The sequence below is a fragment of the Prosopis cineraria genome, unplaced genomic scaffold, assembly GCF_029017545.1.
Source record: "Prosopis cineraria cultivar Desert tree isolate PC_DT_omini unplaced genomic scaffold, ASM2901754v1 PC257, whole genome shotgun sequence".
Classification (NCBI taxonomy): Eukaryota; Viridiplantae; Streptophyta; class Magnoliopsida; order Fabales; family Fabaceae; genus Prosopis; species Prosopis cineraria.
The window spans coordinates 27805-45842 of record NW_026555584.1 but is presented as its reverse complement, the minus strand read 5'-3'; the positions used below and the strand labels follow the sequence as shown (position 1 = coordinate 45842).

The 18038-nt window shown below is 30.2% G+C and overlaps 1 protein-coding gene and 1 long non-coding RNA gene across 5 annotated transcripts; both read right to left on the bottom strand.

The window, feature by feature from the left end:
* Positions 1-665: 665 nt before the first annotated feature.
* LOC129296101 (uncharacterized) lies at positions 666-4878 on the bottom strand. 4 transcript variants are annotated; one of them, XR_008589690.1, is made up of 5 exons: positions 4581-4878; positions 3942-3998; positions 3715-3828; positions 2313-2432; positions 666-750 (listed from the first exon to the last, which is right to left on the bottom strand). It is a non-coding gene; the product is annotated as an uncharacterized LOC129296101 (long non-coding RNA). The 4 variants fall into 4 exon arrangements; XR_008589692.1 differs by having other exon boundaries at positions 4596-4878; XR_008589691.1 differs by having other exon boundaries at positions 4604-4878.
* A 3899-nt stretch (positions 4879-8777) lies between these two features.
* LOC129296102 (pentatricopeptide repeat-containing protein At5g02860-like) lies at positions 8778-10805 on the bottom strand. Its single transcript, XM_054934700.1, has 2 exons — positions 10594-10805; positions 8778-9268 (listed from the first exon to the last, which is right to left on the bottom strand). Exons 1-2 carry the CDS (start codon positions 10803-10805, stop codon positions 8989-8991), a joined length of 492 nt encoding a protein of 163 aa, XP_054790675.1. The 3' UTR covers positions 8778-8988.
* Between the last annotated feature and the right edge of the window lie 7233 nt (positions 10806-18038).

Sequence of the window (18038 nt, the reverse complement as noted above, 5' to 3'; positions counted from 1 at the left end):
CTTTTCTCTTGAAAGCCAGCCTTTACATGCAAGACATCAATGCCTGCAACGAATGAGAAATGTTAAAGTACACGCTTTATTACTTGTAACGCCAACTAAGCATCACTTGTAAAATATGCAACTGCTCAATGTATTTTTTTTATTTTTAATTTTTTGGGTTGGGGGGGGGGTTGGAAGAGAATCACTCTTAAGTCCCCATATGAGGATCTAAATACAGAAAAATCCCATAAAATCATAAAATTACTTTGAAGTTTCATATTATTTACTGAAATTATCAGTTTACTATAATGAAATTGTCAATTACTATTAGAAAGTTGTTAGTGGAATTATTTAGATTCCTTGTGTGACACCTGAGAGTGATTTCCCTTTTTCATTTCAGAGTATTATATACAATAAAATATAAGATAAAATATTTCGATACCCCCTTAGGCCTTTACTGATCCAAAATGACTTGCGGGTTAGTAAACAATAAACATTCCGTTATATTTAATGTGTCAAATAGTTATTGTATTGACTGTTGGCCTACCTTTCCTCCTAATTGCAGAAATTGCTTGTTTAAAAAGTGAGGGAAATCTCTCACCCACCATCTGTCCAAAGATTGGTAACTGTCGCTGCAGCCGTTTTCTTCATTCGTTAACAAAAACCTCCCCCCACCCAAATTCCCTCCCTCCCTCTGTGCTTATCTTAATCTCTGCCTGGGTTCTGTATTGTAACGAATTAAACGGGCAGAAGAAGTCAAGAGCACCTGACCTGAAACAGAAAGGCAAGGCATTTAGCAGATCTGTACTCTGCTATTATGGGGTCATAAAAAATCTGACAAATTCTAAAACTAGGTATAACTAAATTTTTCCTAATACATCCGTTGATGTAATGATACCAAGACTAGAATGTACAATACGTGGTAGCATATCAGCATCCTTAGAGACAGATATGAAAGTCTCAACCTTCATGCACAGAGTGCTACCTTGACTGTTCACCTGATTTACCTACTTTTCTTATAGCTATTGGCAATTTTACTGTTGCCTAGAATTAGTTTTGGTAGTACCAGAAGTTCAATTCTCTTGTACTTGCATATGTTTGCAATGCAAAACTAAATATAGGAGTTTTTGTTGTGTTAGTCTCTCCTAACCAGGAACATAACTCGTCAACAAACATAACAACCAAATGTGCAGACTCTCCTTCCAACCAATTAACAAGCGGAAAAGCTTGGTCAATGGAGACTGCTTTGCTTAAACGAGGAAGCTTCAACAGAAATGTTATTGCCAATCTATCAGCCAATTACTCTGTGTTCTACCCATTATATTTCTCATCCAATTTTTCTGACTCATCCAGATTAGGTTGATCGTTGGACTACGTTGTTCTTGTTGGATATAAAAGTCTGACAGACTCACAACTCAAATTAAGCTTGTAAATGACATGACTAGCAAGAAGAGAATCCTGCTTAAGAAATTTTAATTAAAAAATATTGGAAGCATTAAAAAGGAAATATTCTAATTAGTCTTAATTAAATCAAGGCTGTTGGTTTTTTAGAGTCTTCTATATTTTGTGTTTCAACAATATATGACTCCCCCCCCCCCCCCCAAAGAAAAAAAAAAAAAAGATTCCTCTGTTTGGTTCATGCGTTCTGATTTGATGCAGTCACCTATATTAAGAAAAATTGTTTCCGTTTTTGGAAGTTATATTCACCTCTCAACTGTAAAAACTGCCGAAAACCAACTTTGAAATATTCCGAGAGACTGCTTTTTGAGCATGACCTCCCGCCAAGAAGAGTACATCCCCCTACCATTCCCTAGGTTACTAATAAGCCCTCACTTCCTACTTTTAATATCTCTGCCAATTAGCATTACAATTACTACTATTAGTATTATTATTTTTTGATCCAGCAATGTCAAGGCTACCTCTTTACGCACCATCTTATTCTTGAATAATTTAGAATTAAATCCCAGCTTATTAGATTATTCAGACTTGGTTGCAAATGCCATCAATCAAAAATTAAATCCACTACTTGGAGTGCAACTCACTTTTTAAACTTTATGGGTATTAGGTATAGGACAAAATGTAAAGGTCATTGTTAAGCAGGGTTGCATTCAGTAGGTCTAATACTGACCCTGATGGAATATAGCACCTTTAAAATTATTCTTAGAAACTACATGTCGATTATTTTGGCTGCAAAAGTATGCGTGTTGTTGTCTCTTTTGCACTGATGCCTATGATTATTTTAGTCTTTGGCATTTAATCAAAAAGATAAGATACAGTAACATCACAATTTTATAATTGGTATTATCTATCAAAAAGTGGTGTGAAGATGATACCTGAATTGGGCGAGCATCTGCAGCCATCAGCAAAATATCCTTACATAGATATGCGGCACTTCCTCGATTGTATACAACGTGTAGTTGAAGAAAACTTTTCCTTTGTACAAGTAGTGAAACCTATCAATAGCACGTAGAACATAAACTCCATTAAGACCATATCTTTCGGCTTAAGTGTTCAGTGATGCAATGATCTCATAGGTCTCGGATGATAGCAACATTTTGTCACATATAAAATGGACAGTGGAAAAGCTAGCTCATTTCTTTGTAACAACCCCATTCAGAGAATCGTACAGAGAGATTCTACAATCTTCAGCATCACTTATTGACTACATCAACATAATAGAGATACAGCCCACTAAATTCTTCCACTTTCACTAGCCAATAATGAATTTCCAAGTTACGAATTTGAGCCGAATTATATGCCACGTGTATCCCACAAAACAAGAAATCATTAAATCTTAACGTGCAACTGAAGGAATATCGCGGAGTCGACTATTTCCTGGAGGGTAGACAATTCTGTTCGTGAATCAGTCAAATTTCAATTATACTAAATACAAAAGAGAGGACATGCAATGAAATGAGAAGCACTTTTTGCAGAACAACTTCCAAATTCCTATTATAATCAGGCCCCGGCAAAGCTCAAATTCATTACATGAACCTTTCACTTCAACCCGATAATGCAACTTTATGACCTTACTTGGTATCAGCAACTACATGAATTTTTCTGTTTACCCATTAAAAATATTAAACTTTTGCTTTGTTATCGTAAAATGATGAAAAAGATCCTTTACAGTACAAACCATGGCAACCCAACCCAGAACTAATACTTTATTTTTTATTTTGTGGCTATAAAAATATTAAGCAGCAGAAATTTTGAAAGTATAATCAGCCAATGACAAGATATTGAAATAGCAGAAGTTTACCATAATGGAATAATTGAGTTAGTAACTTTTATTTGTGGAAAATTATATCACTATGATTTGGTTCTGTTTGCAAATTAGTTGTAAAATGCTGACAAACCACATGTGCTAACCAAAAGAGATATAAAAATGACTAGTGGAATATAAGGCAAAAGAAGATCAATTGTAAGAAATCCTGATAGGCAAACATGTTGCAGCCTTGCAAGCGAGCTTGGCCACACAATTGATACAATGTAATGTAGATAAAAGGAAACGTTAAAAGGAAAATAATATTCTGACAATTTAAATTATAGGACCAAATTTTTTTACCCCAAAAAATAAAAATTATAGGACCAAATCTAAGCACGATTTGAACTCTCTGCTCTTTTATTATTTTCTTTAAAAACGATTATTATTTCAGATACTTCCAAACAAATATACAATAGGATTGGATGAAATGGTCTCAACTGAAGCAGTGAGCTCTTCCAAATAAAAATTACCTATCCTCCAACCGCAACATTACTCCCATGACCCATCTTCTTCCTGTCTGCCCAACTTGAGATTGAATAGATTTTTTGCCAACTCACAATAACATGTAATTTCATATATAGCTTCTGCAAGAACATATGCACCCCCATTGAATTTACGTATTAGAGACAGTTCTCAAATTTATAAATATCTGACCAACAGATTAGAAGCTTAAAACCAGATGATGCATCATTAGCACCTCAGCTACCAAAGCTGTTTGTGCTTGTTTCGTGAATAGGTAAGAATGCTACTGTGCCTGAAAAAATAGAAAAGAAATCAAAAATGGGCCAGACGAGAAGTCCTTAAGCTTAAACATCAGAAAAGAAATAATACTAGACACGCACAATTCAGATAAAAAGATTATAAGCCTTCCGGCTTTTAAAACAAAAACTACAGAGTACAGGAGAATTCTCTTGGGCCCACCGACTTCCTCATAATCTGGTTGCACAGGAAATTTTGAATATTTACTGTGATTTCTCTCATGAGATTTATGCCTTCAACAGTTTAGCCTACTTTTCTTAAGAAAAAACTGACATGCAAAGTAAACAGCCCCACAAACTACTCATTTGACATTATTAAATTAGCTCCAATCTTTTGTTGACTTCTTCCCTTTCAATATCCTCCGGATTATGATTCACTTCTTATGCATTATCCGCACATTAAAATCAAGTCATAGGGTCCAAAATTGTGTTGAGTTCAATCATTTTCATAGATTCGAAATTTCCCCACATTCTTCACTCCCCAAAAGAAAATCATGTAACGGAAAAGTCAATGACTAAAACCTACTTGTGGACCTACTTCTTGATTGTGTCAAATTTAATTGAGATTATTATAATACATTGGTCATGCGTACAGCCTAACCGGTGCTCCCGCAAGGGGGATTGTAGTAGGTTTCAATGCTGAGGAGAATCAGAGAATGACGACAAGATCGGTCGGGATGAAGCTGATCAAGAAGGAGACTGATAGATTCGTGTTCCAAGACCAGAATCGATCAAAATCATCTCAAGAAGAGCGTCCATTATGAAAGTCTAACCTCTGGTCCTCGAAATCTTCTTGTCGTCGAATAAGTCATAACTCATAACCGGCTGGAGACGGCGGCTGGCGCTTGCTACCGGGGTTTTAGGAGGGGAAGTGAATCCTTTTTTTTTTTTTAAATTTTATTCTTTGGGTACTCGTTCAGTTGGCGGTACAAGATGCCAATAAAATGCTTTATAATATAGAATTATATTTATAATCAATATATTTATACATAATTATAAATATAATTAAGTAGATTTTACATGAAGGGATAGTAAAAATTAATGAGAGTAAAATATTAAGTAAATATTAATTTAATAATTTAATAAAAATTATTTAAAATATTTATAATAGGATTACATGACCTATTATAAATAGATAATTATAATAATAAAAATATATCTGGCAAAAAAAAAAAATAAAAATAATTATTTTAAAAAAATAGAGTAAATTAGCTAAATGGCCTCAAAAAATACAGTTCCTATAAATTATAGATAAAATTTTTTAATATTTTAAAATATGATCCATTCATAAAATCAATTAGATGTTATTTTTTTTTTATCCTCATAATGAATATATTATTAAAACACAATATATCTCTTGTGACTAATTTTTAACATATTGAATTGTACATTCACAATCATTCTCTCATCGTAGAGGAGAGAAGTCTCATATGTTAATACTTTTCTTCTCTCTCTTTTGTTTTTCATTGGTATATTATGAAACTGAGATTTGATATTGAAAACTAAACTCCATCATCAAATTGACATTCTATGTTGCGTAGTTCAAGATCCGAATTAAAGTTGTTCTATCTTTCATTTTTTGAAAGTTAAAGAGTATTATCTATCATCAAATTTTTATCATCTTCATTAATATGGATAATATCTTCACTAAATTAATAAATCATTTATTCATAATTTGTTATTTGTTATCATTGATTATGAAATTTGTTTGAGTTACTAATAGAAAATACATTATTCTTTCATTGTTTATGATTTTTTATTTTATTATTTTAAGTATTTGATTTTTTGTGATAATCTAAGATATCTAAAATTTTTTATGAACTTAGTTTGATCTATTTTGGACAAATGATTATGTTATTTTCATGTTTCTAATTTATGATAGTATATCAGCAATATACAATAATATATCACTGATATACTTTTGCAAATCAACATTACCAAACAATCAGACATAAATTTATTTATTATTGACACACAATTGTATAACAATGATGTAGTATCATATATTAGTAACATGAAAAAACACATAATCATTTGTCTAAAACGGATCAAACACAGTCTGCAAAAAATTCTGTAGCTCTATTTCCTTGTCGATGTGCTTCATTCGGTTGAGTACCGTCGAATGTCTCTCACCTTGCATTTGTCTCTCACTACTATGATTGTGGCTTGCTCACATTGCTCTGCTTTCCATCTTCAAGTTTGATCTACTTATTTCTTCCATCATGACTGCAGCTCATGTTTATCTCTCCCGTTTGCTTGATTTCTCACATTTTGAGTATTTGCAAAAAGTAAAGTGTTATAATTTTAAAAGGGTAGTTTTATAAATTATATATCAACTAAATTTTAAAAAGGCCATTTTTAAAATTTAAGAAAGGATAAGATATTTCTTTTATTTAATTTTATGATATGGACTATATATACAAAAGCCCCAAAAAAATATAACTACTTTTATTTTTGGGTTAATGAGCATCCTAAATCTTAAACAAGTGAATAGCATCTTGAACCTTGAATTTATAAAATATTCAAAAATTCTTTTTAATTTCTAAATTTGAATGCATGAACCCCACCATTAAGTTGAAGAAAACGGTCCTTATTTTCAAGGGCTAAGGCTATATCAATGTTTGACTAAGCCCCAAATTACAAAAGTAATGGCTATTTTTTTCAATTTAAAGATAAGGTTTTAAGTGCTCAGAATTTAAAAATTAAAGAGAATTTTTGTACATTTTAAAAATTTAAGGTCCAAAATGCTATTCGTGCAATAGTTTATAATATAGAATGCTCATGACATTAACCCTTTATTTTTTATTTCTCTTGTAATGTACATAGATGTTTTTAAGATTTAGAAATAAATTTTATAATTTATTAATTTAAAATAAATTTTCTTAACTTAATATTAATTAAGTTCCCTAAATTATATATATATATATATATATATATGTATGTATGTATATGAATATAATGAAAAACAAATTTTATTTCTTAACCATGTAAAAAGCTAAAATACAATTTTAAGCAATCATTATTTTCTATAATTTTTATATCTTTTTTTGTAATTTCTTAATTAACTAACAATTAAATTTAACTTTTTTAACTGCAAAATATCCAGTCAACATTTTTAAATGTTGAAAAAAAATTTCATTTCATTTGTTTTTATGATACTAGACACATCTAAGTAAATAGTTCATGAGTCAAAATACCATTTAATCTTTTATTTTTTTCAAAGGAAATCAAACTTAATTGAACTTCATATCTAGTTCAATTTGGTTGGTTTGATTGATGTAGATTTATTTTTTTTTAAGATTTAACTAATTCAATAGTTATTTCGCAAAAAAAAAAAGGTAAAAAGATTTATTCCCTTTTTGTATGTCCAACAACAAAGAAATGTTATGAAAACGTTTATTAAAGTTATGTCATGAAGTTTTATATAAAAAAAAAAAAGTTATGTTATGAAAATGTGAGCATACATATTCAAAGAATGGCCCACTGTCCACTATTTAAATTAATTCATTTTTAAGCTGAGTTAAATAAAACTTCAGTTTTCAGTTTCTCACTTTATTTCTAATAAATTTCTATCTTTGTTTTTGGGATTTAAATTGACTTGTTTTTTTATCTATTCCTTGTTTATTGTCACTTGATAATGTTTTCATTTAAAACTCCACCCACCCCCACATCAAAATAACAAAATCACTTTTCTCTCTCAGCTGGTTTTTCTGAGGATAACCAGAGAAAAATCAGAAAAAAGAAAATCTAATCATGTGAATTATGTACAAGGAGTTGGAAAACCGAAGGTGTGGCCATTAATGAAACGCAATGCATAGGATCTAAGTAGGTAATTTGAAAGGAAATTAACATTTGAGGAGTCATTATTTATATCACATTAACTTTCGAGGAGTCATTATTTATATTATTGGTAATTAAAATCTTTAAAAAATTGAAATTCTTCCACGAATCACGGAAATACATTATGAATGCTTCTAACTGAATAACTCGTGTTCCATAAAATTATAACATGGTCTTCTAGATGCCACAAGGGTCCTTTCATTGAGGAAACAACAAATTTAAAATATCATCATAATATCAATTAGTAACTTAGAGTATACATTGTAAAAAGATAAAAAGAAAACAATATTAGCAACTTATTTTTTATGATTATCAAAGTATGAACATTTCCAATATATTTAATCATTGAAAAATACTTAAAAGCAGCATTTAAGCTGTGTTCAAACTTCAAAGAAACAATCAATTGTTGCATTCCTTGCTTGTGAAGGTGAAAATGTAGCAGAAACAGAATGCCATGGCCAGGAAATCAGGTGAAGAAGATTATTGTAGGAAGTACAAGTGAGGGAGATTTTCTGTGGACAACAAAGTAGCCAATCTAGTAGTCATTAAGCCAAGAATGAAATCCATTATGAAAAGTGTAGCATATTGATGGACAATTCTGTTTTATCAGAAAGCATACAAATTCCAATGAAGTTGAATTAGTGCATGTGAAATTCAAGGAGCAAGTAATACATATTTCTAAAAAACCACTTAAGATGAGTTTTAAAGAGATCAGACAAAACTTTAACTTCCAAATTCAACGAGTGCATGAAGTGCAAAAGGTGACATAAACGCTAGCGAAAAATGTTGAAGGCTAAGTTCTTGTAAGGATTGTAAATCCTTTTGTGCACCAAAACCCTAAGATTGTAAATACAGGAATGCAACAATCTGATAAGTGTGTTTGTGTGCGAAGTATTCAACATGATAAGTAGGGATACAGGGTATTTACAGAGCTATAAGGAAAGAAGGAACAGGCCTATATTAATCCATAACCAATCGAATTACAACAAGATGTTAAAATAACTACAACAAATACATGACTAAAACAGAACTTCTTCAACAGAAATCACAAGGACGAATAATCCAATAACTTTTCTCAAAACTTTAGGCAAATATCAACACTAGTACAAGCATATTATCGATCAAAATAGAGCCTTTGAACTTGTTTTACCATTGAAGAAGACCTCTATCTATCATTTCATAAAGAAGAATTGTTGCCCTATCATTCTCATTTTTCCTCAAAAGAGCTTGTATAAGCATTCCAAACGTCACGAAATTTGGAAGGCAACCACTCTCTTTCATCTTTGAAAGCAAGGTCAATGATTCATCAAACAAGCCTTCTTTCCAAAGTCCATTCATCATGATGCTGTAAGAGTAGACATTTAGATGATAGCCTTCATTCAAAAAGAATTCAAAGATATCCTGTGCAAAATCTAGCCTACCTCCTCTGCACAAACCATCGATCAGTATCTTATAATGTAGGCTGTATTCATCAGTTGACAATTTGCTGATATAATGCAACTGCCTCATCAAGATGCTTCATTTTGCCAAATGCATCCAACAAAATGTTGTAGGCTATTATATTAGAAGCTTGACCATTGCAACACATTTCATAAACAATATCTTGCATACGTGACATTCTCTTTGCTTTGCACAAGCCATCAATGAGAGCGCTATAAGTGATAATATTAGGAACCAAATTTTTGCAGCCCATTTCTTTAAAAAGATCCAAGGCTTCATCCAATAATTTTATTTTACAATATGCATTAATCAATATATTGTAACTCACAACGATAGGTGCCAAGCCCGTGTTCATCATCTTATTCATAGTACTCTTGACTCTTTAACATTTTTCCCCATAAAGCTCCCATTCATCAAAGAATTGAATCATCAAAGAATTGATGATTTCATACAGCATCAGATTTCATAAAGCATTTGAACATCTTCGCAAAGATAGATTGAGCTTCTATGATCCTTCTCTTTTGAAAAATGCATCCACTAGTATATTAAAGGCATAAAGATCAGGAGTGATTGTCTCTTAGGGCTATTTCATTTGAAAATCTTGCATTTGGTTGATGCAAAGAATACCATGGATTAAAATGTTGTAAGTGACAATATCAAGAGATATTCCTTGCCTGATGATTTCAGAACATAATTCAAATACCTCATTTACAAGCCCTTCCTTACAAAAGCCATTCATGGCTCTGTTATACATAATCAAATTAAGATTAGTTTTAATTATCTGCCTCCCCGTCATTTGGAGCAATTTAACAATTTTTCCAATTTTACAGAGCCCTTTACTAATTAAGGTTCCATAAGTAACTGAACCTGAGCAAAATCCTTTTCTCAACAGAGTCCTTTCATCAACGTAGTCGTTGTTACAGTATTCGGTTGGCAACCCCACTTGAAAATCTTACCCAATGAAGAGAAAGCAGAAGCCATGTCACCCACATGACAATAACAATTGATCAAAATGGACAGAGTAATTAAACATGGTTGAAATCCTTTCAGTTCCGCCTGGGCAGAAAGTGAGATAACTACTTGGTCGTGTCTGGCATTTGCAAGTGATCCTAAAATCTTATTAATTTCGACAATGGAGGGCGGGGTACACATGGAGAGCAAGCGATTGAACAAAGCCACGGAGTCTCGGACGCTATTAGGGTTTGGAAAATGGGAATGAACACAAAATTGCAGAATGAGGGCGTAGGGGAGAGAAAGAAGGGTCTAGATCGAGAGGACTGCAGAAAGAGAGGAGATTTCGGGAAGGCATACCTTGAAGTAGCAGAAGAGAAAAACGTCTTCATATGAGATTGGTAGAAGAGTGTCGGATACCTCCACGCGGCTTCATCGAAAGGGGAAAAGCGAGAAGGAATCGAAAACCTAGCCGCAAAGATGAGACCATTTCGTTTCTGGCCAAAGAGCACTGAGACTTGGAAAGATGAGAAGAAAGCCCAGATTAACTGATTAATTGACAGGCGAAACATGATTCGGGAGAAATAGGTAACATACTTAATAAATCACTTTGAACTTCTTTTGTCACAGTAAATTATGTTTAATTTAATTTAATTTTTTTACAGTTTTGTTCTTAAAAACTATTTTACAATATAATTTTTAAACTTATTTTTCAACAAAAATAAAAAATTATTTGATTATGTTAATTTAAAAATTAATTTTATAGTTAAAAATTTGCCAATAGTAATAGTTGCTTGTTGCTGATTGTGATGGTTTTTAATAATAATTGATTTAAGTGACTGTAATTTTTAACAATCAAATGTGATGTATTTTAAAAAAATAATAATATGAAATAAAATATTTTAAAAAAATAAAAAATAAGAATAATTTTAAAAATAATTAAATTCAAATCACTAATTTAAATGAGTTTTTTTTTATTTTTAAGAATAAAACCCAAACAAGTCCTTAATATCTTACATCTACATATATTTATTTACAATGTACATCTACAATCTAATATAACAGCGGTTATGGGTATTACACACCTATGATACCTAGAAGATTTTTTTCCTTTTTTAAAGAAATATATGATAATTTTTTAAAATATAATATAATAAATATAAATAAAGTAAATAATAATCTTATAATGAAAAATGGGTGAAGGACCCGCAATAAAAAAAATGAATGATGAATATGGAACTTATAATAAAAATGAAAAAAATATAATCTTTCAATCTTTATAATTTTAACTCGATTATAATTTAATCACTAAACTTTGACCAATTGTAATTCAGTTTTCATAATTTTAACTTGATTGTAACTCAATTTTTTAAATTTTGACTCGACGTAACTCAATTCCTATAATTTTAGTAATTTAAAATACCAATCTCCATATTTTAAAAAATGTAATTATAAAACTAAAATTATTTAAAAATTATATTCTTTATAAAGATTAAAAGTTTTAGTAATTCAAAATAATAATCCATAATTTTAAAATAATTTTATTTTTTAAAATATAGGAAATAATATTTTAAATAATTAAAACTAGAATGATCGAATTGCAACGAGTTAAAGTTTAAAAATTAAATTATAACCCAATCAAAACTATAAAAACTAATTTATAATGAATTAAAGTTTAGAAATTAAGTTATAATTAAGTCAAAAGTACAAGGACTAAAAAATTAATTTTTTGTGAAACACGTAATAAGCTTACATATTAAATTTAAAAAAAATGTAAAATATGTGGGTATGAAGTTAATGAATTTTTTTATTTTTAGAATTTTAATTTATACATGACAATAAATTCTAAAAAATAATTTGTGGCTTCTATTTTTAACATGAGTAAAAGGTAATAATAGTGTAGTGAAACAATTTTTTGTTTTACTTTTAGCATGTAAAAGATAAACAAATTCTAAAAAAGAAATAATTGCTATTAAAATAGCTTTTAGTATACATGGGTAATTAATTTTAGAATAAGATTACCTACAATAAATTTTAGAATAAAATATTTTGTTTAAATCTTTTATAAAGGTCAAATGACAAATTCTAACTAATGAAAGTTACAACTCATACGTCAACAAAGGCAAGAAAGAGAAATATGCAAATAAAAAAAAACACCCTCTTTTTGGTGAAATTGTGAAAGTAAGAAACTTTCATAATGCATGAAAATCTTCAACCCTCTCAGCCTTAATCCTCGTGTGACTGATTGATTTCTAGGACCTTGTGAAGACATGCCACCAAAAATTGGCTTGGAGAAGTAGAGGACTTAGTAAAATGAAATCATTGCAACTCTTCTTCTCCAAAATAGAATATTGCTACACAAAAATTAAGGTTCTTTCTTTTGAATTTTGAAATTTTGATAATCGAGTTAGAAGAATCATTTGTTGAGCCTGTATAAGCTGGTGAGTAGCAACCCATGATAACTTTTCTTGAAGAAAAACTATCCAAATGATTATTGTTTTTACATTTACACAAATATGAGGAAGTTGTCCAAGTACAAGTAGATTTGAGGAATTTGAAACGTTCTTGAAAGTCCCTAATTAATTGATGTGGGGTTAAAATTTTCCCCTTGTGTAAGACTTGATTCCTTGTCATCCATATAAAGTGCAGAAGAGGCAAAATTTCCTCAACTATGGAAAGATCGCTAACTATATATAATTTATCCAAAATTCTAAGAAGCCAGTGAATCAAACATTAATCAAAAATTTCGTTTAAACAAATTCTCAAAAAGCCGAACCAAACAGCTTTAACAAAAAAAACATTCATAAAAATGTACGAAGCAAGGAATCTTGTAAATCGCATCCAAAAGAACACATAATTGAGGTAGGAACATGATGAGCTGAAAGAATGTATCTTGTAGGGATTATTTTATATGCTGATTTCCATATGAAAAGTATAATGAAGATGTAATTTTTAAAGAAAATCCCAAATGCTTTCCTTTGCAAGACGTGAATCCCCTGCATGCCTATTAAGAAATCTAATATGTTGCTGAATTGTATAAGTGCTAGAATTCTAGAATATATTTAACAAGCCACGGAAAGATAATAGGTTTTGATGATTTGTTGAACTAACTTCAAGTCATACAAATTCCTTAATAAGGAATACTTCAACTAAGTTGAAACCAAAAGTTAGGCTCTGAATCATCAAATTAGCTATTGTGGAGACATCAAAGGCTTTAGCAGTGGAAGGATTAGAAGGAGACCGGCCATTGAAGCTTATGAGTGATCGAAATGGAGGCTCCATTTCTAATTTGCCACTTGAGTTTATCAATAATAAGATCAAACGAATCAAATATATTCTTCTAAAACCATGAAGCATTGTAAGGCTACTTCAAGAAGAAATCATTTTGAGAATTCACTTACTTTCACTTTTAATACATGAAACATTCTCACTTCACTAAATATAATTAACTAATATAACACTTGATAATTAGAGACTTAACTCAACAAGATGATTATCAAGGTTCAACTCAAAAGTAAGAGATCCTAAATTTTTTAAATAAAAAAATGAGTTAAAATCAATCAAAATCTTTCATATCAGATAAAAATAAATTATGAAAGCATAGAATACCTCAGATGAGTGAAAGAAGTCGAAAACGGTTGAAAAACAAAACATGTGCTATGAAACAGGACAATGCGCCACAGCGTATTACTCTCTATGCCACGCGTCGTGGCTTAGCCACCATGCGCAGTAGCATGTTGCAAGAAATTTCAACTGATTCTGTTGTCATTTGACAAGCAGAATCAGGAGAACTTCTAACTCGCCTCAATTCTTTGTCTGATATCTGAATGATGTGATCTAGATGTTTATAGAAAGCTCTTTACATGAACTAACTAACGGCATAGGGTTCACTTTCAAAATAAGTCACACTAGTAAGTTGGACACTTAAACACATTTCAATCACTTTTCACAACTTTAACACCAAATGGGTCTCCAAAACCCTCAACATGTGCCAAAAGCTTTTCCTAATACCTGGACCATGTCCGATGGACCTAGGATTATCGGTATAACACGTTACAAGCACTGAAACATCAGTATAACAAAAATTTACTCCTCAACCCAATTTTACCAAAAACAATGGGGGAGATAATTTGTCATTGTATCTTGTCCAAATCATTCAAAATATGTTCAAATCATTATTTCTACACTTGTACTAATATTTTAGCCCTAGAAATATATATATATATACACACACACACACACAAAGACTAAGGGTCCAAAGTACAAATCTAACATTTCCAACAACAAAATAATGCAAGTGTGATGGCATGCATTCTAGAATTGGCAATTCATATGCTATTACATAATGAAATCTAAACTAGAGGCATACAGTAAGAAAATATACTAATTCTCCACCTCTTTAGTCTTCTCCCTCTCAACACCAAAGCTAGAGCCTGAAAAATGTTAAATGAAAGGGGTAAGTCTAGCCACTTAGTAATCAAGGTTGAACCTACTCTATGCAGTTATATATTAATTATAAATCAAATACATGTACAAGGAAATCAAGTATATAAAACAAGTTGGCATATAACATATTTTATCGTTTATCATTAAATAACTTCTTTAACTCTCATAATTAGGTGCATTTTCACCATATTCTCAGGGATGTGACATAAACCATACTCATGTGACTTGCCACTACTTATTATGCATGACATGTCATATATTTACTTAGGCAATGATCAACTAACTTTATATCCTCCTTATTTTCTTAGACTGAAATTGTGAGCTATAACACTAACAAGGGCTCCATATGTGTGATGGACTACCCAAGCTCATCAATCATGAGGTGTGATCCGGCCAAAAATCACAGACTCACTTTTAGACCATGGCTTCCCCCATTATTGAATCATTGGGATGTCTCATATCCCTAAGCTATTCTCCTCATTAAACTAGTGGAGATAGCTAGATTTTAGTCCCTTGATAAACAGTGAAACAAGGCTATAGCTCCTGTGCATTGGAGGGCAGCCTAATTACCATATAGATTTTCTCTGCTCCTAAATTCCTAGGCAAACTCCCCTCACTGATCATGCCATAAACCATACTTAGGGTCTATTTAGTTTTCCTCCGTTTCACATTCAGAAAGGAAAATTTTACTTTTAAAAAGTTCAAAGTTGTTTGGGTAGAATATTTTGTAGGAAAGCATGTAACACCCTCAAAAATACAAATCGATTTTTCACAAATTATTAAAACCATTATCGTGGTAGAAAATTTTCTTACCATGATACATCCAAGACATAACACAAGTCTTAAAATATTCTAAAAGGCAATTAAAACCATTAGAGACAGACATAATCCTCATGTCATGATATTCAAATCAGATCATAAATCAAGAGGGACAGACATAATCCTCTTGATCATATAAATACTTTTAATAAAAAGGATTAGAGTTTACATGCTTCACAAAGAAGATATGTCCTAAGTTAGCACAAGATACATTGTATAATCCAAAATAAGAGGCAACGTAAAAGATGGTGTCTCATACACCATAGTTATACCTCTGGTGCTTTCTCGGCCGGACTCGCTCCTGTAAAAATATTAACCAGGGGGAATGAGACTTAAAAGTTTCAGTAACCAAAAATTAATATGTAATGATGCATGCGGATGTAACTAATCATGCGATTGTTAAGTGGGCGCACAAAACATTTAACCGAACAATACTTTCAAACAAATCAAACAAGTATTTAATTTGCATGACTGCACCTTATATTCTCCTTTCGCCATGCTCAAACGCCAAATCACCCGGCCAAAGGTGAGTTGGACCAAGCGACACGCCACTCATTGGGTCCAATGAGGGCTTACCATGTGGTAATAATTAACCGAACAGAAATTTCCATTAATACCATACATTAAAATACCCTGATAAGTCATGCATCAGTCAAATATCCGAATAGGAATATATCCGAACAATAATATCTCATCATGATAAATAAAAATAAATTTTTTTAACCCACTTGGCAATAATTTCAAACAAGTATATACAGTATTTATTTTTAATAATTCATAATTTTTTCAAACAATAAAAACAACACATAATCATTCACAAACACACCTATAACAACACATTAATAATGGTTACCTTGTGTCTTGAATAACAAGTTCCCCTTCACAACTCCTTTTTCACCATTATCTTTGTCAATATAATCTACATAATTATTTCACAATACTATATATTAATTTTACATTAAAATTAATAAATAACTCTAATTTAAAGAGTTAAAAAGTCTTAAATTTATAATTCATATTAACACTAATTTAAGATTTATACCTCATTTAACTTTTCAAATTCTTTTCTAAAATTTTCATACCCTAATAAACTATTTTTAAGCCTCAAATCACTTCTAGTATCACAATTTCATCCTTCTATATTCTAAAAATTCATCCAAAAATAAATTAAAAATTTTAAAATTATTTTGAAGTCTCAAATCACCTTTCTATATCATCAAAAATACCTATTCATATTTAAATAAATATTTAATAATTAGAGGTTCATCCCTACGTCTCAGATTCTACATAAATTCAACCATATAGATCTAGAGTTTAACTCAAAAATTCTTAAACATGAGTTTCAACCTCAAGAAAATATTCTATAATATTTATTATATTCCTAAGAGCTTTAACCTATATTTTTAATCTATCATATCATCAGATTAACTATCCTATAGAAAAATCTTAATCAGAATATTTACTCTATCCTACAAAATAATCATATCACTAGAAAGCTAATATTATTTAGAAAATAACTATAAAATTAATTTTGTAATTAAATAAATTTTTAAATGCTAATCTAAACAGGAAAGTTAGAACATACCTAAAGAAAAAAAAAATAATCCCCCCTTGCAAGAAGACGCCGAGCAACATGAGAAGAAGAGAGAAAAATAATATAAAAATAGGATTATGGGTCCCAAAATTATATTAAAAAAACTAAAGGTCTAAATTTAATTATTCAAACTTTTGGGCCATTACTTGCAATTTTCTCTAAATTGCATCTTGGGCCCTTAGTTACAATTTTCACAATTGCATAAACTTTTTTTTCTTCCTTCCTCTGCACGCTCTCGCTTTCTTTTATACATGAGGAATCCTTTCCTCATCCCACATCTAACCGATGTGGGACTTCTACACCCCCCTTTCATTTTTTTTACTTTCTTTTCTTTTTTTTTAAACTCACACACACATAATAATTTTTTTTAAATCTTAAAATTATATCTTAACAAAATATTTCTTATATAATTTAAAACCTAATTTTTTAATTTATAATTAAATTTCTAACCATATTATTATTTCTGAATAATCTCAAATAATATAAATTCCTATTATTATTATTTATTTATTTTTTTAAATGAAAACTTAAATTTCACAACAATTTTTTTTATCTAAAAAAAATCAGGATGTTACAAAGCACATCCTAAAAGTACATTCAAACAGTAGCTGAAAGTGAATTTTTGAAACATAACTATTTGAAACTTTTGAAAAGTGAATTTGAAAAGTAGGATGTTATTTAACCATACTACCCTAAGTTTAATCTCTTATTCTTTTATTTAAAAAATAGTTAATTCATTAAAAATATAATTATTATTTTAATAATAATAATTACGTATCATTTTTTTAGTATTATAAATTGAGTAATTAATCATGTTAATTTTTAGTATTAATGTACAATAAAAATTAAAAATCTTTATTACATGTTTTAAAATTACAAATTAAAAAATACAAATAACTAGAGATCAAATTTTTAACATTATAGATCAAAATTTATGTTATTTAAA